General features: G+C 36.6%; 1 protein-coding gene across 4 annotated transcripts in view; it reads left to right on the forward strand.

Annotated features, from left to right (window-relative positions):
- The window catches only part of FBXL17 (F-box and leucine rich repeat protein 17), a 471962-nt gene that overhangs the window by 337490 nt on the left and 109177 nt on the right, over window positions 1-25295 (forward strand). The window contains exon 8 of one of the 4 annotated variants that reach the window (XM_060009052.1): window positions 9333-9575. The exons of the other annotated variants lie outside the window; for them this stretch is intronic. Within the exon in view, the coding sequence (XP_059865035.1) occupies window positions 9333-9376 (44 nt within the window). The 3' untranslated portion in view covers window positions 9377-9575. Of the gene's footprint in view, window positions 1-9332; window positions 9576-25295 lie in introns of those variants that run through there. 4 annotated transcript variants of the gene reach the window in all.

Genomic DNA, 25295 nt, shown 5'->3' on the forward strand with positions numbered 1-25295 from the left:
ATACATCTAATTAATAGGCCTTAAGTTTACCTCCTTCATCTTTCTGAGGCTTTTTCTTTCTTTTTATAACCTCATCCTTTGTTCTCAGCTGTAGTATCATTTATAAATAGAGCAGACTATCCATCTGACATCCTGGAAGACAGATAGGAACAAATCAGACAAATAAAAAGGAAACCATCTTCTTCATAACTCCTTGCCCTCTTGTAATGAAACCTGTATTAGTTGATATGATAGTCAATTCTTGAAATTGTTTTCAAGATGCCATCTCTTTAATATTCTTGGGTGATGAAAAGCAAGGAGCACTGTTTTCTCATTAGGCTGCCTAGAGGGGTCACGGGAAGCCCATGTGGGGTGGATCCCCTGTAGAGGACATCCGTCAGATTTCTGGGCTGTGCTTTATGATGAACCCTTGGAAATGATGTGGTGTCAGTAGAATACCAGAGTTCAGCATTTTAATATTACATATAAATTGGGAGGAGCGGAGAGACTAGCTCTGAGTATTTTGTTAGTAATTTAACATATGCTGGATCCCTTAGTCTTCACATTATAGACCTTCAATATCTGTATTATTATTGTTGTACTGATAAGGAAATATACTCAAAAGTTGCCTAAGGATATAAATTAATGGTAGAGAAAGGATTTAAACCCGCATCTCTCTGCCCCTAAATCTGGTACTCTTTCCACTGCAATGTGCTGCCTGCTTAGATATAATCTTTCATCCTTGAACTCTCTTGAGTGTGGTGCAGAGGAGCCAGGAGATGGTTTCTAGTCCCTGTCCTGCCACTAACAGTGTGTACGAACATGAGCAAATTCTTTATCTTCCTTCCAATATTTTTTATCTACATCTGTCTCAGGTAATGTGCTAGGAGTAGTGAACTTAGTAATGCAGTCCATTTTCTAGGAGAGGTTTCATGGTGAAATATGATTCTCTCTGTCTTCCCAAATCACTATCTGCTTGAAGGCAGAGGCTTTAATACTTTGGAGTCAAGCAGGCCCGAGTTCAGAACCCAGTCTTGCTTCTTAATATCTGTGTGAAGACAAGCAAATTATTCAGTCTCCCTGAGTCCCAATTTCTTTGTCTGTGAATCGGACTGTCGTAGAGATGCAAAGAGAAAATGGAGTAGACAGGATTTGTCCTTTCTTTACTTTCCCCATCAGAAAAAATGAGAGTTTCATTCATAAAACACTGCTTACATAAGAGTTAAGCCGTGTCAAAGGAATTTAGAGAAGGAAAAAGATAATTGAGCACTGGAGTGTGATCAGGGGAGATTTTGGAGAGGATGAAGATTTTAGACTGGTGGAAGAAGGAAGGAAGGATTTGAGCAGGAAAACTGGGCCGCAGAGTGAGCAGCGTCATATGAACAAAGGTGAAAACCAGGCACGGCAGATATGAGAACATTCGGAATTTGTAATGGTTTGTGAGCATTTCAACATGGTTCAAGTTGTTGAGTTTTTGGTGATAAGTTAACCGTAAAATTAAGTAGCTTCTTCTTCTACCTGAGTGTCTAACTGTAGCTAAAGGAATAAATCTGTTCTGGCGGGCTGTCTCTTCCAGACTCAACTACCCCACTGTACTTCATCAGTCGCAGATTTCAATTTTTTGACTCCTTTAATGCCTGCGTTTTTCCATGTCTGCGTTTTTTTCATTTTCCATGTTCCATGTCCAGAACTTTCACCGTCTTTTGTAATAGCAGTTTTAGGCCTTTTACTAGGTTTCACAGAACTAAGTTAAATACTCATTGATTTAATACTACTTATTTATTTAATATTCTTTATTTTTATTTGATAATATTATTAAATTAAACCTTAAGGGGGACCAGACTACTTGAATTTCTTACATCTCATTATTTTTCAAAAATAACTCTTTTAAAGATCTGAATAATTTATAAACCCCTCAGAAATTTGAGTTCATAAGGCTTTGGGTTACATTAATACATACCTATACAAACTCTTAAGGGACAGATGATTTTTTTTCCTAAAAAGTAAGGGAAGTTTTATAGTCTCTAAAATAAGGCCTACTGGAATTGATGAGGAATATATCCTTGTTTTTTGGTTCTTTTCATTCACCTGACATAGTTTAAATATCCTATACTAAAGAGTTTATTTAGCCATCTTTACTCTTAATGGAGGCTGTGTCACATTCAAAATTATTCCTAAAACCTCAAAGATGCATATATTTTAAATAAATCAGGTTAAAAAAAATTGGCCTTGTACACCATTGAAATTATTTAGAAGAACCGCTTCTGTATATTTTATATGTATATAAAAGTATTTATTAATACATAAAATTCAGAAATAGCAAATACTACAGGTGTTACAGTGTGAAAAATGGTCTAATACTATTTTAATTCATTTTCTGCTTTTTAAAAAACCTCTAAGTATAGTATGAAGTGAACATATAAGTTCAGTGAATCTTCACAAACGGAATACATCATATTACCAGCAGCTAGATCAAGAAACAAACATTTCCAGTACCTCACAATCCTCACCCCTCCCTTTACCCTTTCCAGTCATTACCCTACCCCAAGGGTAATCAGTATCATTCCTTCTGACAGTATAGATTAATTTTGCCTCCTTTTCTACTTAAAAAAACATTTTTCTTTAAACATATGTAACATTATAGAAATATCTAAGTAAGTTTTTTAGTATGCTTATTGTCTTTTATGTTTTTTTTAATATTCAATTTAAAATGCTATCTTCAGCCTGAAGATAAATGGTTCATAAATGAATTATCTGTGGCCTCAAAGGGAGGGAGGGAAGCTAATACACACACACACACACACACACACACACACACACACACACACGCACGCACACACAGATTTTGCCCTACCACAAATTCTTCTGACTTAAACCAATGCAATATTAAGAAAACACACAATTTCATTGATTTTTTTGGTAACATTTGGAATTATTTGGCATCAAAATGGAAGCTTTTCTTTTTAAAAACAATTTTTGTGATACCATGTCACTGGCCTTTATTGGAAATAATTTTGAAACCTCCTTGAATAGTCAGAGAAACAATCCAGCTTTATGAATCAGTGTTTATTCTATTTATGAATCAGCATTATTCTGCCTCTTCCAAGCTTTCTTGGTTATTCGTCTTTACCTTTAAAATGTATTTTAAAATATGTAGAATTAATCATAATGATGATTTTAGTATAATTTTAACATAATTTGGAAAATCTCTACTAGCTAATTCTTACTCTTCAGTCTCTGCACCACAGCCCTGAATAGGACACTGAAGGGATCGTGCCTTCTTGAGCTAAAGGATGTTAGTCTGAAGTGAGCTTCATCCGTTAGGATGGGCTCTATTCAAAAATTGGTTGGCTGTGGCATTATCGGGTATAAATTCTGGTTTACCAGCACATTTTGTTTTAGTACTGCCGTAACTTATCTATTTGGGATAGCACAATAATATGAAGGAGTATGATTTAGAGGAAGATTCCTGAAGAACAATAACACATACCCACTTTTTCAAGCTAAGCATTATATTAAAAGAAGATATTATATGTAAAAATGGGACACCCTCGGGAAAATATATATTAGAATATATATCAGATTAAATAAAGGAAAACATAAGAAATGTTCCTAATTATGCAGGCCTTGACTTTTAGATACATGAAAAACATCTGCCTAGAGTATTTATTGCTTAGTCAAATGAATGTAAAAGTAAAGGCTGCACTGACATTGAACTTTCCTGATATATCAAAAATGTCAGAAAAACTACATGTGTTTAATAACTTTGTTTAGAACATATTTGCAAATGGGGGTTTAGAAAATCCCTGCACCTCTAATTTCTTACCTGATGATTGTTTCGATAGAGCCACAGATTAGACATCAGACAAACGCATGGCTAAAGAATGATCACTCATCATCTCACCATGTGAGTCTAAAAGAATCTTTTTTTGTCCAGGCAAGCTAATAAAAGTATTAAGACATAAGAGAAAAAAATTCTAGGAATGAAAAAAGTGTAAGAGCTATGCCTTGAAAAAGAAAGCAAAATCCTAATTATTCAGGTGCTGGATAATCGCTTGATGAAACGCTGACACCCTCCCCCTCCAATGGTATGTCATGCTGTTTGACATTTGCTTTAAAACAATCCAGTCAGTGTGCCCATGAGGGTGGGGGAAGTCGGCAGAGATATATGTGAAACAATTTTGCCTATGGGTTAATTGTTGAAACTAGGTGATGAATACGTGGAAGGTCATTATACTATTTTTTTTACTTTTGTGTATGTTGAAAATTTTCCATGATAAAAAAGTTTTAAAAATTTGTCCCCCAAAGCACTCTTAGAACTGACCTGAAAAATTCTTCCTGTTTCAAAATCCGCTTAATAATGGCAAGATTTTTAACATTAAAAAATGATAAAAATTGGAAGAGTCATAGCTTTGTTTATACATCTTTCTCAAGGCCAACAGTTTTTGGATTCTAGTTCCAGTCTCCAGGAGACAAAGTATTCTTGTCTGATGTGCAATAATAGAAAATTTCACCGTGCTCTGAATTTAATACTATACTTTTCATGTTAGTGCAGGATATTTGTAATATGTTATATTTCCATAATAGAAAGTTAATTTCTTCCTAGTCTGACTAGATCTATTGATCATTAAACTGTATAAAGAGAGATGATTTGTACGTAGTTCCTCCTAGTTCTTGTTTGTCATAAGGAAAATCCCAGCGTTACATGGTTATATACCTGCCTACATGGTTATATACCTGCCCCAATTTAATATTTTTAAAAGTCGTGTGTGTGTGTGTATAATTTTATCTCAGTATTTTTAGATGTAAACAGGTGAAGTCATATTTCATCTCTCCTCTCCCTTCATTTGAAAGAAATTCTGATTTAGTTTTTATTTCATTAAATATTGTGATTAAATCTCCGTACCGGAAACAATGGAGTGATATGCTTAGATATGTTAAAGTGTGTCTTATATAAGGTGCCCCTGAAAATAAATTATGTTGATGCCTCATTTCCCAAGCTGATGACAGGATATTGTAAAATAACAGATAAACCATGCAGGATTGTTTTTCTTCCAGCATAAGCAGTAGTATCTAAATACCAAAAGCAGAAAGAGATAAAGTAGTAAGAGGAACTTAGATCTGAAAGAGCAGCCTTCAGGTTATTTCTGGGGAAGTGGATGAAGGTTACATAGCACGTTTGCCATCCTGGAGTTTAATTTTTTTTTAAATTTTTTAATCTTATCTGTAATATGGCTTCATCACTGGTTAGGATGTAACAAGGTATGTTTGTGTCTTCACTCAGTGCCGTAGCTTATGCAGAGTAAGAGCTCAGGTAACACCTTCTGGTAATGACAGTATCATCTGGTCTTTGCTTTGAAGCACAGAAATCACGTCCAGTTTTGCAATAAAAGGCTCAGCAGGAAAGCATTGAACTAGGGCCCCTGGTACACAGCTCTCACTGCACCTTAGGAACACTTGGGTATGCTCTCTAACACACCAGCGCCAGGCCCCACCCCAGACCGATGAAACCAGGGTCTCTATGGAAGTTGGGGACTGAGTGATGATTCTAAAGATCAGATCGAGATGAGTGCATGCAATCCTGGTACTGCCTTCAAATATTCTGGGTATCTTTGTGGGAAGTGGGGCGTTGGGGAGTACAAATTACTACCCCTATATCAGACTTACTAAAATCTGACTCTTGGCAGGAGTGGTGTAAGGGTGTAAGGATGGTAGGCAGAGCTCTGTAGCTTTTTGTTAATGTTCTTTAGTGTTTTTCTGGTGAGTTTTATGATTAGTTAGATTTAGGTATCACTGCTCCAGAGAACATTATCCTCTTTCAAATAAAAAAAAAAAATGTGGATTTAGAAACATATACATCTTCTATGTGTATGATACTTGCTTTCCACAACACTTCTCAGGCCTCCAGGACTACAAACCATGAGGCCTCAGCCTTGTTCCTTGAACTCAGCCTTTTATAGTCTCATCTCTACTTTCAGAAGCTGTGTAGTCATGTTAGACAGACCGAACAGAGGCTTTTAGAAAGCAAGCCCCCGCGTTTGAAGATAGGCACAAGGAGCTGAGAAGAAAGGCTGACGTTCTTTGTGTTTTGGGCTTCCAGTTATCTACAGTCATGTACATTTCAATTCATCTTCAGGAAGTCTTACTTTCATATGCCTATCAATATTACCGCTTTTTAAAATCTTTCGTTAATATACGTCAACCTTGAAGTATAAAGTTGGGCTTCTTCAAATATAAAAATGATTTTAGCCACTTAGCCTCAGATTTGATCCTGACTTCATTCTGAAAATTGGCGTTTGTTATAAGGATACAATTAGGTGGTTATTAAGATGGTACTTCACCTCAGGAATCCTGACGCAGACAGATCCTATCAGTCCCTGAGAAGATGCATGCCCAATACCAGCAGACAGGTTCCCTGGCAGGGACCTTGTCTTTCATGTCCGTCTGCATCCTCCCTTGCTTAGCTGCTTGTCAAGCAAGACTTAACATTATTCATATTTCTTATATTAAAAATTATTAATAATATTTATTGAGCACTTGTTATGTGTGAGGTCTATTTTAAGGGTTTCCACATTTATTAACTTAATTCTCACAACAGTCCTAACTAGGGAGTTATTATTGTTATTATTCTCATATTACAGATGAGAAAATGAAGACACAAATAAATAACTTGCCCAAATTTATGCAGGTTTTAAGTGACAGAGCTAGAATTCAGATTTACAAGGACTAACCCCAGAGTTTGCACCCTTATTCATTACTCACCTAATAATTAATTGTTAACTGAATAAATGATGATGACCACCTTTGGCCCCAAACCTAACACAGAACTCTAATTAAGAAAAAAAAAAAAAAAACATGGAGGACTCCTTTTTTCCTGGTTGTAGGACCACCTGGGTGTTCCTGCCACTAAACACCAATCTTAGAATTAATAACCCCATTGAAACAAAAAGGCACATCTATCCGCACCCTCACCCGCCTGTCCTCCCTGGGGCAATAGCTCCAGTTCTGTCTGCGCATGCTGAAGGAAAAGGGATGGTAGGGAGACTGCTGAGCAGAGCCTCATGGGAGGATGCCAGAAGAAAGCAACCACCACAGCTGGTACAGAAAAGCTCTTATCTCTTGAAAGTTTCATCCCTAGAACATGTTGCTCAATTACTGTCCTGGAATCCAACTTCAGATCCACACTCCTCTTCCATGGAGAGATGAAGAGGGGTTAGGAAAGGAACAGAAAGGAACTTCAAAGCTTTCTCTTGGAGCCCAGCAGTCGTGGTCCTTTTTGAGTAAAGATCTACGACTGGTTTCAACAGGGAGAACCTGGTGGAGAAATTAACTTAATTCAAGGAATCACAGTATGTCATTATTTATCTAGAAATATTACAAACTCCAAATATAGGAAATACACTCTTAGTTATATGTTCAGATGACAACACCTGCATGGGCAAATAGACATGACATGAGGTTAAATAGCCATTTGGGATTATCCTCTTTATTCTCAGGTATAATCAAGAGTTGACTTCTTTGCCCAAAGTTCTTTCTTTTTCAAATTTCATTGCTGTCTAAGAGAAAATTTATCTTGGGCTTAAATTCCAGGTGGGCAGTTACCTACATTACACTAAACAAAAGATCAGATCATCAGGCTGTTTTTCAATTTACATTTAATTAATGGGTCTAAAAATTCAAATATAGTACCATATCTAGATGAGAAATTTTATTCTTTTAATCCATTTAAGCAAAATTTTTACATTTAAAAACTAAACCTCCAAATTTGGTCTATTATCAATAGTACTGGTTGTGTGTTTGATATTTCACTCATGTATAGGAAATGATCTTTAATTTAAATGCATTGCTCTATTTTTATAAAATAATTTCTGTGGTTCTCTATGAGAATACTACTCCTAAAACTAAACCACTTAGGAAAGGACTATTTGTAGCAGCCTATATATTCAACGTATATCAATTTTTCAGTGCTCTAAACGTGTTGATTTTTGCTTATGAAAGTGTTAGCACCCTATATGACATCTTCAGGAGAAAATGATTGAAACTCTTTTTTTAAATTTCAAAAGTGGAAGAAAAGTGTTTGACCAGTAAGTTCTCAGATTAATCTGTTTCTGCAGTAGAAAAAAGTGGTAATGAGTTGAAAGGTGATATCTTGCTAGACTCCTAGATATAGAATTACTTGGTTTCAGACTAATCATAGAATGCAGGATATTGTAGCTATATTACATACAGCATATATTATGAAGAGGACATTTGAATTTTTTGTCATTTGATCTTTATTTTTAAATTATTTTTCTTTTAGAAAAAGAAGAAATATATTAAAATTGTCTCTGTGCACTAAAGTAAACCTGATGATATTTGTGTTTGTATTGGTGACTTAAAATTATCATTAGTTAACTTTTGTTTGTTTTCAAACATGTAGATATAAAAAAATAAATCCAACAGTGTTCTCTTTTAGCCTATATTTATACAAAAAGATTTAATTAGTTTAGAAAATAATTCTCTCAGCTATCAGCATCAACTCAATTTCACATAATCCATCCATGATGAATTAAACACTATCAAAATGTTGTCTTTATCATTAAAATAGGTATAGATTTAGTCATTGCTTGGCCTGACCAGAGCTTTTCAATCATTCCTAAGGACACTCAAACCCATTTTTCAGTCTTCCCATAACCAGCCGTGGTTGCAGAGCATCTATTCAACATGTGCTAAATTAGGCTACATTTCTTGGCTTTGCATATCTTTATAGTAGACATTCCTTAAAAACAATAACAAGATGCCCACTGAAGACGGGTTTTATTTTCTGGACACACAACGTGCAAAGAGCATGAGCAGGCCTCAGGCTGAATCACTACTACTTTCTTATTAGGTATGTGTCTTGGGCTACTAAATATACGTGAGCCTTTTTTCTCACCTGAAAAAAATTGAAGAATTTACGAAGGAGGGCATAAAGAACTTATACAAACCACCTGGCTTATAGTAGATTTCATTCTGTAATTGATTGTTATTATTCTTTTAAAATGAAAATCTTATTTTTTTTTTCAGGATAGGTTTTAGCACCTGGAGAAAAAATTTTTACTTATCTGCCTGATCATTATGAATCTGATATTGTTTTCTTTTAAGAAAAGATGAGTGTTGGTTAAAAAATTAAGCAGTAGCAGATATGAAAAGCTGGAAATCTGCACTATTTATGTGGTTTTGGCTTTTATATATCACTTAGAAAATACAGTTCTTTTAATGCCACTTTTTTTTTCAAATAATCAAGTATCGTACAGACAAAATATCTAAAGTGTATGAGCTATCATATATTTTAAATTTGACTCCTGTGTTTTTCCTTCTCTCTCTTCTCAAAGGAGCGGATCATATCCAGCCATCCTTTTATAAATGCTGTTGCTAAAAAATGTGTTAAAGTTTCAGTTATGTGACTTTTTTGGCCCGAGTTCATTAGTAATTTTCAACCTAAGATGTCAGTAAATTTGTATGGACTTTTGGAAAATTTAGTAGCTTTTATATTCGAAAAAATATTGCTCAACCATATAAACATAGCTTTCCCACAATTGATTTTACAGTAAGGTTAAAATGATATTATTTGTTAGATATTTCCACCTTCAAATGTGATTACTGGAATATATTGTTAAATTTTGAGCGACTGATATTTTTCAAAATTGTTATTATAAATAGGGCTGCACATTCTTAAATGTGTCACTATTAACTAGAATGTTTAGTGTGTTAATGTATATGCTTTATTTTTTAATTAAAATAATTATCGAGTTGTCAAGATAATTCCAATAAAATATAATTTAATAGACTATTCTAAGTGATTTAGATCTGTTTTAAACAGTTTACTTGATTTCAGTGTGTATTCCTGTTACATTCAAAAGGCTATCAATATATGATATTGAAGTTTGAATTCTTTTAATGTAAGTAGGGATACTTCTTGTAACCTTATTCACGTTGCAAGTAAAATGATAAATATATCTAAATCAGTGTTATGCTTGTGTTCTGTTGTTCTAACATTTGAATAAGCTGCTTTTTTTGGGTGTTTAATCTTATAATTTTTCTTAGCCCTAAAAAAAGTTAAGTTGAGAGCATTGATGTCTTTTGTGATGAGAGAATTAAACATGCCAACAAACATCCTCTCTATTAAAATAATTATTTATTTCAGGTTTCCATGTATTATCTTAGTTATGGTCGGTTTGACAAGGCAAGAAGTAGATTTAACAGTATAAAAAAATGTATATCTAGGGCTTCCCTGGTGGCACAGTGGTTGGGAGTCCGCCTGCTGATGCAGGGGACACGGGTTCATGCCCCGGTCTGGGAAGATCCCACATGTGCAGAGTGGCTGGGCCTGTGAGCCATGGCCGCTGAGCCTGCACGTCTGGAGCCTGTGCTCCACAACGGGAGAGGCCACAACAGTGAGAGGCCCGCGTACCAAAAAAAAAAAAAAAAAAAATGCCTAAAGTTGCTTTATATTACGTTTCTTAGCAGTATGGCAGAGTGAAAAAAAACAAGAGACCAGTTTAAGAAGGTCCACTTAGGGCAGTCTGAAAACACACATCATAGGCACAAAGAGAATAGATATCAAACTCTGACAGGCTTTCAACAGAAAAGCCAGAATGTTCTCTGAGGTAATCCTGGAATAGCTACACAGTCTGCACCACCTCCACTGAACTTTTTAGCTTTCTCTTGAGACACTTGGCAACATGCCATATCAGCCTGATGCCAGAGGTACAAGGACTAATCATCCTTAGGCGTGGCATGCTCTGAAGGTGCATATAATTCTTTCAAAAACTGAAATAGGATCACAAGTCTGAGGCACCTATTTCCAATTAATTTGGTCACAGGAGTCTATCTGTCATCTTTGTTCTGTCACAGCAGTTTGTGGTAAACCTGCTTCACATGGATTATCCAATATTAAGAACAGTGGATTGCAGAATTTTGCCCCCAGTCAATTCCTATTTTGTCACTTTTGGTTTAAAGTAGATGAAACTAGCCATGGGTTTAAAAACGAACTTGACATTTTCAAACTTCCATGAAAAGGAATTGGTCAAACTTCTGGCACGATGACATAGTAGGTTATCATATACACCGTACTAATTCATTCTGATTTTCTACAAAAGCTTAGTATAAAGTTTTTACTCTAGAAAAGTATATACAACTTCAGCAACAGAAATACTTCCTTCTTTTTGTCCAAAGATGAATATATGGGGATTCTATGCACAATATCCTTATCGTGTGCTAAAATGAATACTCATTTTCTGAATAATGTCTTTCAATATTTAAATATCTTTTATCCACCTTAAAAGCATATCAGATTATTTCCCCCTCTATGATCATATAATTCCAGTGCAAAATGGGTAAGAAGTTAGATGGTGTGATAACCATTTTTAATTTTTATTTAACTTTAACTGTTTTAGGCTGTTTTAGTGCAAGAAGTAAAACTTTGCCTGGGTATGAGCAAAGGGATAGGTCATTAGAAGAATGCAGTGTGCCTTATAGCAAATGGATACCAGAAACTCATGGGCACCTGGGAACTGAAATTGTGTGGCTGGCTTCCTCTACCCTGGAATTAGATCCAGAGTACCTCTGGGGACCTCACAGGATGAGGGAGTAGACCTTTGTTAATATTGTCATTCCAAAAATGTGTGCTCCCTTGTTAATAGTCAATACACTATGTCTGAATTTTATAAAAATAAGAATTAAGCACAACTTATGTTACAAATTTAAAGAATTAAATAGCTTGAAAGTTCATAATAGGAGATGGAAATGTGACTGTGACTCTGAAAATGTTTTAAATACCTAAGCCTGCCTTCATAATAGCTCCGGGTAGTTTATGTTATTGTCCCCAGGTGACTTGTCCAAGTTGATGAACCAGCTCATAAGGGGAAAAGCTGAGAATCAAAATCCTCGCCTGTGCAAGCCCCCAAGGCTGTGCTTGCTCATGAGGCCACACAGTCTGCCTGTGATGGAAATAACAAGATTTAAAATCACTCATGGAAAAAATAAAATAAATAATAAAAAATTAAAATAGGGGCTTCCCTGGTGGCGCAGTGGTTGAGAGTCTGCCTGCCGATGCAGGGGACACAGGTTCGTGCCCTGGTCCGGGAAGATCCCACATGCCGCGGAGCGGCTGGGCCCGTGGGCCATGGCCGCTGAGCCTGCGCGTCCGGAGCCTGTGCTCTGCAACGGTAGAGGGTGCAGCAGTGAGAGGCCCGTGTACCGCAAAAAATAATAATAATAAATAAATAAATAAAAATAAAAATTACTTACGTCTGAGAGGCATGATTGGCCACTCCATTTCTTCTCTTTAGGTCCTCAAATTTTTTTTGTTCATTTCAAAGCAGGTTAAACCAATCCAGAACACCCCTCCACCTTTTTTATCATTGTGTCTTCCCCTTTGTCCTATGCTCCCCTCTACTTTTGTTATTCCCTGCACTGCCCAATCCCTTCTATTTCAATTTCTGATAAGTGTTAATGCGGGTGGGATGTGATGCATGCCCACAAAATAACTTGGGGAACATGCAAGGCGTCAGCTTCCAGTCCTACCCAGGCTCTACCCACCTCGTCTGGCTTAGCTGTTCTGACGTTCTCACTGTTAGAAACGTTACTTTGGGGGTGGACCTTAGAGGCTGTAGTTTTATCCTCTGAATTTTCTGATAAGTTCATGTTTATTGTGTGGAGAGAGGTTCCTCATCAACCGTATACCCCTCTCCCTTTGCCATCTTAGTATTGGTTTTGTTTATGAAGGTCCTTCATTGTTACTCAAAAGGCAAAGAATGCTGACACTGTGCAGCTCAGATGCAGGGCGGACAGATTTCTTCCAGAGCAAACAGCAGGGCAGCAAGCAAGTCTGGGAAAGAAAATGGCATCAAAGAGAAGTCATCAAGTCCACCCCTGATGAAGGAGAATAGGATGCTTTTGAGTAAGAAAGTAGAGAAGCAGAGGCTGAGAGAAAGGGCAAGTAAGCTAGGAAAAGAAAGGGAACGACTTGATAAAAACGGACGTTGCTAATAATTAAACAGCCAACTTCCCAAACTTTTTTCTGAGAGAGGCCTCATAAGTGTGTTCCCCATGGCCCCCATAGTGGAGCATGAGGGAAGCCCTGTGGTCAGTGCCAGGAAACATGAAAACCACTCCTTTTGTTCCCTCCCTCGGAGGAGTCTTGATTATAATGGAAATCCTGCCAGACCCTTAATTAGGAAAGTACAACAGGGCATTAATATAATTCATCACCTGTTAGAAGGAGCACTTGTGGGCTATTTACTAGAAATCTATTAAATATGACACGAAGACACATCGCACTCCATTTCTTAACATGACATTATAATCAGGATGTATGCTCAGTAAAATGGTTTATAGAACCCTTGTCTGTGAGTCCTACCAATTAACCTAAATTCTGCATCAATGAGGTATAGCCAGTGTAGCACCCTGAGAAAATGGATGCGTTTTTCCTCTGGTTCTCAGCAAAGTTTCATTTTGAAATAAAAGTGTTGTTTCCATGGCCAAGTTCATTGCCATATATTTTACTCATCAATGCATTGAGTGAAAGGATTATAAGAGTACTCACTTCATAGTTGTGTAACTGAATATTGAAGGACTTGTTTTTATGTGAACCTGGTACATTTCCTTGACATCCTAATATAAAAATCTTTTGTATAGATAAGGTCAATATTGATGGCCCAGTACTCTAATTCTGTAAAATATGCCCTGATGTTTCTTAAAGTACAAATATCCTTTTAAGATTTCGTGTTTACAAATGAAAGAAAATCCATTTATGTATTATCTGCATATCAGTTAAAGATGAGAATCTGACTTTAAGGGGAGGGTATGTATTTTCAAATGTATTTTACCCTGTGCTCAGGGTTCATTCTTGTCTTTTTTTTTTTTTTCACCTAATATGTGACTCTTCTCATTAAGTTATCATTATAGTTAGGACTCCACTCTGTATTGCTCTAAAATTATATTAGAAATGTTGCACAATGACCAAGGAGTCATGTTTAACATTTTCATAATCAGCCTTGGTTCAAGTCTCTGTATTTCTGTAATCAAGTTATATGCAAACATAGCTTTATCCATAGGGAGGCATTGTGTTCTTGGCTACAATGAAGGAAAGTAGTGGAAGAGGTCAACCAACATGGTGGAGTAAAAACGTCATCTGGGTGTGGCTCGGGAATAACTATTTGTTTTTACTTACTATGTTTATTCATTGGTTTTTCTCCCTTTCACATGCTGGCAAGAGTATCGAGGAGAATGTTTTTCTCATATAATGTCCCCTGCCCTGGTGCCATATTGTATTATGCTTTAAAATAGAAGCTGCCACTGCCAACCCAGATTTCTTTAAAGAAAACATACTTTCTTCTGGCAGGAGTAGAGCAAATGTTCGTTAGACCAGTGGGACACTTAAAGCCCAAAGGAGTAGATAACAATGACGTAGTCCGGTCTCTCCTCGTCTCCCTGCCTTGATTCAGCAGCTCTCCACCTCTACTCTTTCTGTCTGCCTGTAGCAAAGGGTTACTCCCTTAGTCAAATCTCTATCGCTGTGGAGACAGAGAAGGCGTATCTGTGACCAGCACAGGGGTGCAGAAACAGTAAGGAAAAATAAAATGCTATGATAACATCAGGATTCTGGCTAAGAAGGCCTTTGACTATGAAAGGGACGATCAGGTCCAAAGAATTCATTTTCACCCCCAGGTCTCCTTCTATTTCACTTTATCTCCTGCTTCTCTCCAGCATGAGCTCTTCCTCAAGCCAAGCCGGGCTTCTTCTCATTCTCAGCCTCAGTCCAGTCTCTGTGACCTTGCCCATGCCTCAAATGCCCTCCCTTTTCCCCTCACTATCGTGTATCATCTCCTCTTTGAAGTATCAGTTCCCTGATAACAGTCAAGCACTATTCACTTTTGTATCTCTTCCAGAATTTAATACAGGATATTTTACTAAGGAGACAGTAAATATGCATAGAGTTAAAAAATATTATTTTATTAGGTAAAATTTCTGTGTAGTTTTTAGGCCTGTAATATCTTTAGAATTAAGGTTAAGGATTTATGAGAGCATGAAGATGCATTTATATTTAAAACTGTTCTTGTTAAAGTTTATTTCTTTATTTTTAAATCTCTTTTCCTTTTCTGTGTACATCTTCAGTATAAGTAAACAGGTTATATTTCTTGAAATCTAAAGGCATGAAAATAATCCTTTCATTGTGTTCTTGTGTATCTCATGCATCTAAAATTAATGTTCTCTGAAGGACAGTTCAGGGTTCATGATGAATACTTATTAAAATGAACAATGAAAGTCCTTAGTTAGCTGTTAGCCCCAAAATAGAAATGGTCATTATCAATAATCAAGTCCCTGTAATAGATTCTTACTCTTTTAGAGGAGACCTCAATGTTTGCTGCCTCATTTTCAGAAGAGGCGTGTGAGAGAATCAGTGCCGGAAGTCACAGCTGTCAGACTCTGGAGTCTCAGCAAGGCATACTGGGTTGGAAAACCAGCTTTCCAAAGGGTCAAGGAAGCAGAAACTGATTTCTCACACACCATTACACAGTTTAACTAACATAACAAATGCCAAATAATTGCTGGCACTAATGGGTAGGTGGATGTTTACTTTGTATGGTTACCATGGATTCCCTTAGCATTGGTGGGCCTGCTGTGATTGAAATGCTGCAAATTGAAGGAAATAGAAATGATATGATTAACTTGACTCAGTAATTTGAAAAGGGTTTATTTATCTGAAAGACAAAACTATATCATACTCAGCTTCCTTTGATTTAACATATTGTCTATGGAAGTTTTCAGTGTTACATAATTTTGTTTAATCCAAGTATGTATGTGTGTGTGTATAACTTTATTATATGTCATGCACTGGCATAAGCACTTTACATGCATTATCCTATTAAATTTCATTAGGTATAATCATCCCCACTTTACAGATTAGAAAACTGAGGTGGAGAGAGGTTAAGTAACTTGTCAACGATTCCATACTAGTAAGTAGTAGACAAAGGATTTAAACCCCATCAGGCCCCAGAGCCTAGGCCTCAACCCTTATATGTGGTTCCTTATCCAGCACTACCTGGAAACTTGTCCGAAATGCAACTTCTCAGGCCCCACCACAGACCTGACAGAACCAGAAACTCTGGGGATGGGGCTCGGCAATCTGTTTTCACAAGCCCTCCAGGTGATTCTGGTCATGCTGAAGTTTGAGAATCACAGCCTTCCACTCCTCTCCCTTCTCAAGCTTAGGTTCCCAGCCTGTGTGTGCCCAGCTGCAGCTGCCTTCTGGCATCCACCCCGTCCCCTCCAGGCCCTCCTCTAATCACCCTGCTGTCTTTCACGAATCCAGCCATACAAGGAATATTACTTAAGTTTATTGAAAGAACAAACTATGTGCTAGCTTTTACTCTTGAACAGCACTTTATGTAATCATTATCTGATGAAAGGTATGAACCTCCTGCCCAGAGAAATGCACGTGTATATGTCCATGTAGAACTCATTAATCATGTCTCCCTGGCGCCAATCCATGGGATGACCATGGAGTTCAGGTGAAGACTCTCAGGTAGCAGCTGTAAAGTATCATCAAGGTTATATACAAGGCCCCTATATGCCCCTCACAACACAATAATAAGCAGTTCATCTCTGTTCAGTAGTATTTTTCCTTTAAAAAAATCTGACCTCTGTGTTCAGTAGTATATTTTTCTTTAAAAAAAAATTATCTCTGGGCTTCCCTGGTGGCGCAGTGGTTGAGAGTCCGCCTGCCGATTCAGGGGACACGGGTTCGTGCCCCGGTCTGGGAAGATCCCACATGCCACGGAGCGGCTGGGCCCGTGAGCCATGGCCGCTGAACCTGCGCGTCCAGAGCCTGTGCTCCGAACGGGAGAGGCCATGGCAGTGAGAGGACCGCGTACCGCAAAAAAAAAAACCATTTGGGATATGCACAGTTTAGTAACCCCCCCGTTTTTACTAAATAGTATATTATCATTCTTTGTAAACCTGCTTAGAAAGAATTATCTTCAATGAATAATTTAGTATAGTACAGGAATAAGATTTAGCATGTCTACACCCAACTATATATTCTTTGTCCTATAATAGTGGCAAGGGATAAGCCTTTTTTCATTTTAATTTGGTTCTTAAATAGCAAACATCCTTGAAATTTCCAACCCCTTTTTGCAGTCAATTCCCAGTGATAATGAGCTTGGAAAGTGGGAAGGGAATGGAGGTGAATGTGGATTTAAAATGTCTCTCATTCTCTTAGTGTATTCTAATACTTATAATTTCCCTCCAGCAAGACTAGAATTGTGTTTTATCTCTAGATGTTACAGCCTGAGACCACAATTTAAGCACTATTTATTTATATGGAAGTCTGTTCCATGATCTCTTTTACTGTCCTATCCTTTTCTTTTCCTCCAGTTGTTTGCCATAACATGAAATGTCTCAAGAAGAGAAAAAAATGTCATTCAAGCACTTTTTAAAAAATAAAATATGTTTCTTTTTCTACTCACATCTTATCTCCCATGATTGTCTGGAATGGGTGTCCCCAAATAGTCAAACTGAAAGCGCAAACTTTACAATCACAGGAGATCATGGGCAGACCCTACCTGCCCTCAGATCCCTGATACCAGTGTCACCGCCACCTAGTCTTTGAGTTTATACATTATGAGCCCTGAGAAGGAAAGTGTAGGTCTTTTTTCCTTCATTTTTGTCCAGTATCTAGTACTGCGTAAAATTAACAATTTACCCAATAACTCTTTGTTGACTGAATGCTATGTATTAGCTTCAAATAAGCATGAACAATTCAAATATCTTTTTCCCCCATATTTCAGACATTCTTATATCAACTTCAATAATTGTTGGTTTAAGGGACATTCAGTGATGAGAAGAAAAATTGCAGATACAGAATTCTAGATTCTTCTGCTTGCTTAATACTTAAAAATGTTCTTTAAAGTGTTTCTCTTCCCATGTTGTTTTTGGTAGAATTGTTTCCTAAAGCAAACCACTCACTCCTTGATCTTGGCTCTCCTGGGCAGAATTTTGTGCATTCTGTAACATCTTTGGTGGTGGCAGTCCAGTTCTTCCAGTAACTTTGTTAACGTGCTGTGAACAATTGACAATTTGAGTATGTAGTGTATATGATATTAAATTGTGAATTAGTGGGACATACGATGTAACAGCATATCAATATTTGAAGATATTGGTACTTGATATCCTGTCAAGGAAAATTTGCCTCCAGATTTTAAGCTGGAAAGTCACTGGAATAACTGTTCAGAAAAGAATCACAATTACATGATTTTTTATATTTTTGGTACATTATGTTAAGAATTGTGTACAACTTGAAATGTCTGAGTACTGATCCTCAAAACAACCAATAAATCTCAATTATGAAAGAAAAAAAATGTTCTTTATACTTGTAACTAGTGAAGATAAGATAGACTTTTAAAATAAAGTCATGATTCTTCCAAGTGGCCGTATATCAGCCCTGAGAGAAGTCAGCTTGTATCATATATAACATCTGGAGATTTATGATCTCTTGGAGAATGCTAGCAGAAATCTTCCAGTCTTCTCACAATTGTATTTAGCTTATTAATACCTTTTTATTTGTCTGTAAACATGATATTCATAGTCAAATATTTGAAAGATATAGAAATTGTAGGGGAAAAAAATCCCCATCACCGCCATTCAAATATACAAACATAACCATTCTAACCTTTTGTTGAATTTCCTGTTATCAAGTCCGCATTTGTTCAATGTATTATAAAACAAACGGTTGGAGTAAACTAATATTTATGTTCATTTTGATATTATACAACCACTTTATTACATACCCACTATTGGTATAATTATCTTCATGTTAGAACATTAAACATTTCCCCCATAAAACTTTGTTACCTATGTTAGGTCAACTGTCTTTAAGTTTCTTTTTGGAAAAATCAGATTTAACTAAGCTAGGAAAAACAAAACAATCTAGTAAGAGCAAGATTCCTCATTGAACCTTACAAATGGGATCTTTGGTATTATTTTTAAGCTTGTTATTTCAAAAACTTCAATTATCATTGTAACAAAAATGAACTGTCAAATTTACATTTAGATTGATTCAGATTCCACGCATCCTTTTGATTTCTAGAATTCTTTGTGTATTACCTAAGAAAATAGTAAGTTCATCCAACCCATTTCAATTCATAAGTCAAATTCCAGTAATCCTAATGCCATTAAAATGAAAAATACTATAATAAAAAAGTATCCAAATCTCAGGCAATGACATGTTTTTTTCAAGTCCTCTTTAATGGAATAGATTGTTCCAAAACCAATTTTTAAATATATTAATTTTAAAAGGGTTCACTTACATCTTTAATCTTGAAAACTATATAAAATAAAAATACAAATATCAGATAGTATTTAGTAAGAATACATTATAATTTGATGATATGTTAGAATTGAATGTGTATTATGATATTTCTTTATGTGATCTGTTTACCTGACCTTGGATTTAATCCTGTTAATTAAACATATTTCAAGAACTGTAATGAAAAATAAGATTACTGTAGGGAAGTGAATTTCCACAAGTTTTTGGCAAGGCTTCTAAATTGGTAGATTTGCATCACCCAGCCTGTCTTGTCCTGGATATGCTAATGAGCATTCAAAGCCAATACATGAAAAAAAGGAAGAGGAGAAGTATTTGAGCACATTTATAGGCAATCCATAGCTCAATGACTAGACACTGAATATCTGAGAATTGATTTTATAAAATGGCATATTTTAAGAATGAGAACTTTCTCAAGTTCTTTTACTCCCAGAACAAAGACTGTTATCTTACTATATTTTTAGGATGATTGTCTAGGGCAGCCTTTTGATATAAATAAATGATGCATTAACATTATATGCAGACAGAGTGTATATGCCAGCAGAAAACTAAATGCGGGAGAATTGTGTGTTTATACAATACTATTCCAAGGTCAGTTCACTAACTCTTTGCTGAACATCACAGCTCAGATATTTTTTCCTTTTTTGATATATTTTCCTTTTTCTGTTAACAGCAGATATCCCTTTATGAAACATTCCATAAATCAGAGTCTAGTGAGATAATTTTTTGTAATTCTCCCTTGACCCATTTTTGTGCATGCAGTTTTGTAAACATCTAAAACAGTTGCACAAAACAACTTAGTAATCTAAAATAACTGAACCTGGAACTAAAAGAAATTAGGAAATAATCAAGAAAGAGATTTCATATAGCAATCAAATTTTCAGTCAATAAATATTTTTGATTAACTGACTGAACACTACTCTTTAAGGACATTATTGTTCATTGTCTTCAATCTTTTGAAGATTGTAGCAACAATGACAGAAATGTCTGGTGGAAATTGCTCTAGGATCAAATATTTTTTAGTAGAAATTAAATTCACTTATCTAGTTAAAAATTACCAATGAAGAAAGACTTTGCAACTATTGACGTAATTGCTTTACCCTTTTTTAACTATATAAATAGGATATCTAGTTTGAAGTTTAGAAGCTAACAATCATTTTAGCTGAATGCACTTAATTTTAGTTACTTTTCACTAGTTTTTGCTTCTGTCTGCAGTTTACTTAGTATTTTGTTGAATAATTCAGCAGCTTGATCTCATGATAATACCACTGTCACAACTACCTAGACTGATCAAGTTTCTACCTTTAGTTTCTTATATTGACTTAAAATCTTTTTACATTTTAATAGTTAATTAATAGGTATTGATTTAGTTTTAAGTTGCACAGTGACAATAACCAGTATAATAAAAAGCATCATTACAAAATCTTGGTTATAATTTTATTGCTCTGTTTTGTGAATAGCAAATCTACCCAAAGTGGTATAATTTCCTTCTCTGATGAAATATTAACCCATACAGGCTAAAGGAAAGCAATGGATAAAGTCATTATCAATTCACTATCACCTTTAATTCCACCCCATAAATTACTACCCTTTATCAATAAATAAGATTTTGTCTAAGTAGATCCCAAGACAATCACAATTAGGTAAACATGTTTTTTTAAAAAAAATTTTTTTAGGAGATTACTCTCTAAAGTCCTTATTGTAAGCTGTAAGGGCCTGTTAATTGAAGATCTTAAGGATTCAGCCCTGGTGCTCATGATAGATTCCATTCTGCCTTTTCATTAATTCCTGGGCGACAGAATAAAAGGCATACTGATTAAGTTTGGAGATTACACTAAGCTAACAGGGGTTACGATGCTTGGAAAGCTAGAACTAGAATTTGAAATGATCTTAATAAATTATATAAATCACATTTCAAAAATATGGAACAAATTCAAGGTTATATCCTAAGAGAGAAAAGCAAACTATACTGTCAGCAGAGGGAGGAAGGTTGTCCAAGCACAGATAGGACAAGAAAAAGACTGAGTTCCAGGAGAGTCAGCAGAGCGGTGTTCACCCTAAAACAAGACTACAAGGGCCAGCCTTGCTCCGCAAAAGGCACGTGTAGCTCCTTTGCGGCTAGAACTACAGAAAATTAAGACGAGGCCCACCTGGAACCAGCGCCACACCCCCGAAGCTCTAGTTCAGCGAGCTGGTGAGAGCAGAACAGAGGGTGTAGCGTGTGCTCGGGGCACCTCTGAGCAACTGTCCACAGAGAGAATGTGGGTGCCAGGCCCACCTCAGACACCATGCGTCAGGGAGTGCGTGAGGACCAGCGGACGCGGAGAGGCTGTAAGAGCTTGTTGGCTTTCAGCAAAGTGCGCTATAAAACTCCTATGATGCTGGCATTTAGGGAGGTAGGAAATAATCCTTTGTTATGTTTGGTGTTGTATAAGCTTTTATTAAATTATTTTGTCGACTTTGAATTTCTACATTTTAAAAGGAAGTGTGAAAATTGGAAAAGGTCTGTAGCAAAACAACAGAAATGCTTAATGGCATGTAAAATAGGTCATGTGGGGAAAGATTAAAAGGAGTTTGGTTGCTTAGCCAGGAAAATAGAAAGCTAAGAGATGACTTAATAACTGTCTTATCGTATACAGAGGTTTATCATAAGAATGCAGATCACTTCTCTATCCCTACGGAAGAAGGAACAAAAGAAAATTAGTTTAAAGTAGCAAGGGATAGCTTACTTTTACATTGGAAGGGATTTCTTGATTATAAAATATCAATAAGCATTGTCTAAGGTTACCAAGAGACAGAATATATAATCTTTGAATATGTTTAAAATGAAATGAGCACCCACCTGGTTGGAAGACTTAACAGTTGACCTGCTTGATGGTAGAACTGAGCCAGACAACCTTTTTGAGAAATTTAACAGTTCTATCATGGTTATAAAATAAAATATCGTAGTCATCTTCCTTTCCTATTCATCTATAAAGATAAATGTACATTATTAATATGAAGGCTTTATGTGACAATTTCAAGAGATGACTTTGCTCACTGTTTCCCTATCTCTAAGTAAGTACACTTTTTTGTTTCCTTTTCTTTCATTTATTTAACAATGTCTGTTGAGTGCCTGCTCTGTGTAAAGCACTGCTCAAGGCTATGAGTGATACAAACAACTGAACACTCCTTTATTCTTTCTTCACAAGCATTTGCTAGTCATCTCCCCTTTGCTAAACACTATGTGACGCGCTCAGAGTCCAACTACAGGTGCGAAGATGGCTCGAAAGAGCCCACAGGCTAGTGAATGAGGATGATAAGTAAACGGAATTGCAGTGTGATGTGACTTGGCCTGTGCCAAAGGTATAAGCAGGCGGCTTGGAAACATGTGAGACATGGTGGGTGCATCTAGTACAGACTCTGGCAGTGTCTGGAGATTTCAAAGGGTTTACTGGAGGAGATGCCATCTGAGCTGAACTGCGGCGTGGTGAGAAGGGAGTCCATTGTGCTCCAAAATGCCAAGAGGATTATCACAGGAACTGATTGTTACCACCTGGCAAGATACATGAAAGCATTTGTTTCTTTTTATCAACTAAAATGTTATTGATTCTGTCCTCTGCCCTTTCTTTGATCTTTAATAAAACAATGAAACCTAATTTACAGTCAGTTCTGTTATAAGGTGACATAACATGTTTCTAAATTCATCATGCTGCACAGAAAATTGTAGCTTAGAGGAAAAAGGGGTTAGGGACAAACACTCAAAAACTTCATCCGGGGGACACAAAATTTTTAAATGTTAGGAACTTAATGAAAATGGTAGCATGGTTTACACATATTGAAGAGTCAAGGAATACATACTAATACTACAGTACTATATAGATTCTACAAAAAATGTGGCAGTGTACCTTGAAGAAGACCTGGAGTTTACTTGTGGAAGTCAAGTCCGAGGGTGAAGTGGTGGAGGGAGGTGATCTGAAATAGGATAGAAGATTGTGATGGGAGATAGGCATGAATATGGCTCATAACTGAGTCATAACACAGGAAGTGAAATGAGAAGTTTGAGATGTGTGCTGGCGTGTGTTTTGTAAATTTCTCCACAATTCAGTTCAGCTGGGTACAGTTTTCTGTGCTCACCTAGTGTTTCTCAGCAAGATCTTGGCGTAAAAGTAAATGTGAAATTCGCATTATGCTCAAGTCCTTCCCTAATGTATCAATTCTGTTGGAACAAATGTGCAGTTTCCAAACAAGCCTTATTGCAGAACTGACTGTATTTGTTGCAAATTAAGGTCATAATTTTCTTACAGTATATCCTGAAATCTCTAACATAGTGTGTTTAGATTCTATTGGACATGTCAGAATTCCTCATAAATCCAGTCTCCTATTTAATGCTGATATAAGTGACTTCCATTTTTGCCAGAGCTACATTTTCCTCTCAGCTTCTGTAACAGGGGAGCATCTGCAGGGAACTTGGCAAAACAGGTGAGGGCCATAAGATTGCAACCAGTGTTTGGCAGCCGGAGCCTCCATATTTGTAGCAATCCTTGGGGAGATGCAGTCGCAAGGACTGCAGGTCTTTTCTTCACTCTGACAAGGTAAATGGCCAGAAATGCAAAGGAAGCTGTCTGGAGAGTAGGGCTTTGGCCATGGATCAACCTCAGTGACCAGGAATCACTGCTGCCTTTTAGTAGGAAGCCAGAAGGTCCTTAGAACTGGACTCTTTGTTTTGCTCTCTCTTTTTTGTCAGCGGGCATAGATTCTGGCGTAGGGGGAGAGGAAAACCCCAGTGGTGGAAATTCGTGAAGGACAGAGGAGGTAGCAGCTGGGGAGGCAGGTCAGGCAGCGTCCCTCTCCGGGCTTCTGTCTCCTTGTGAAATATTTTCCACCACAAAAGATATAAAAACAATGTTTTGTTTTGCTCTCTATGCAATGTGGAGGTCTTTTTTTTTTTTTTTTTTTCACTTAATTCAAGTGTTTGTGCAAGAAAGGCAGCTCAGAGTTACGTTATCTGAGGTCAGGGAGAAGAGACAGTTTTGCATTTGGGTTTGGATTAGGTAGCAGGGTCGTCAGAGGCACTTGATGGTGTTGTTGAAGTGGCTGGAGTCCTCCTGTTCACACAGCCCCGGGAGTCACAGGCCCAGAGAGAGGGAAAGGTTCCATCTATCCACACTTAATTGCCAGATCTGACAGGTCTGTGTAAAAATTGGGAGCTAAAGAGTTAATTATACCAGATGATAAAATCCTTACACAGCCTCAAGCAAACATTCAGCTGACAAAAATGTTATTGTATGTTCTCTCTTGAAAGCTTTAAGATATGCTTGGGTTAATTAGATTTCCAAATATGCAAATATGCCCTAGTGAGGTTTTTCTGAAATGCACCATTTTAAAATTATGTAGCATGGCATTAGTGTTCAAAATACTGAATTGGTAAGACTTAGCCTGAATAGCTTACTAACATATCATATAAATTCATAATTGATCAAGCTCATTTATTCCCCACTGTCCACATTATACTGTTCAAATTGGGTTAGAAAGTTTTATGGAAATTAGGTTCTCTAGCAGGCTTTGGGGGAAGATCAAGGAGTAGTTTAGATTACGGCACTAGTTCTTCAAAAAATGCCAATTCACTTGTCGATATCAGTGTTTCCAACTTGCTCAGTGTAGGGAACACAAGGCTTCTAGAGCCCTGAGACTGGATCACCTGGAGAAATTAGAAGACAAACTTTGATCTCAAGGAGAAAGAATACTTTAGCAAGTGCATCCGCAATGATTTCATTTTGTTCACCTGCTTATGCCAGTGAATAATTCTAAGATTTCAACTTCTGAATAGTTTTTTTTTTAATATTAGATTTCATTATAATCAGATTTCTGGATAACTGAAATGTTTGAGCTGTGTTGGTTAAAAGAAAATCATTTTGGGGAAACTGTTCTAAAGTGCATCATATCCTTCAATGCTTTATTAAACAGTATATACTGAAATTTACTTACT

Source organism: Delphinus delphis, chromosome 3, assembly GCF_949987515.2.
Source record: "Delphinus delphis chromosome 3, mDelDel1.2, whole genome shotgun sequence".
In the NCBI taxonomy this organism is placed as follows: Eukaryota; Metazoa; Chordata; class Mammalia; order Artiodactyla; family Delphinidae; genus Delphinus; species Delphinus delphis.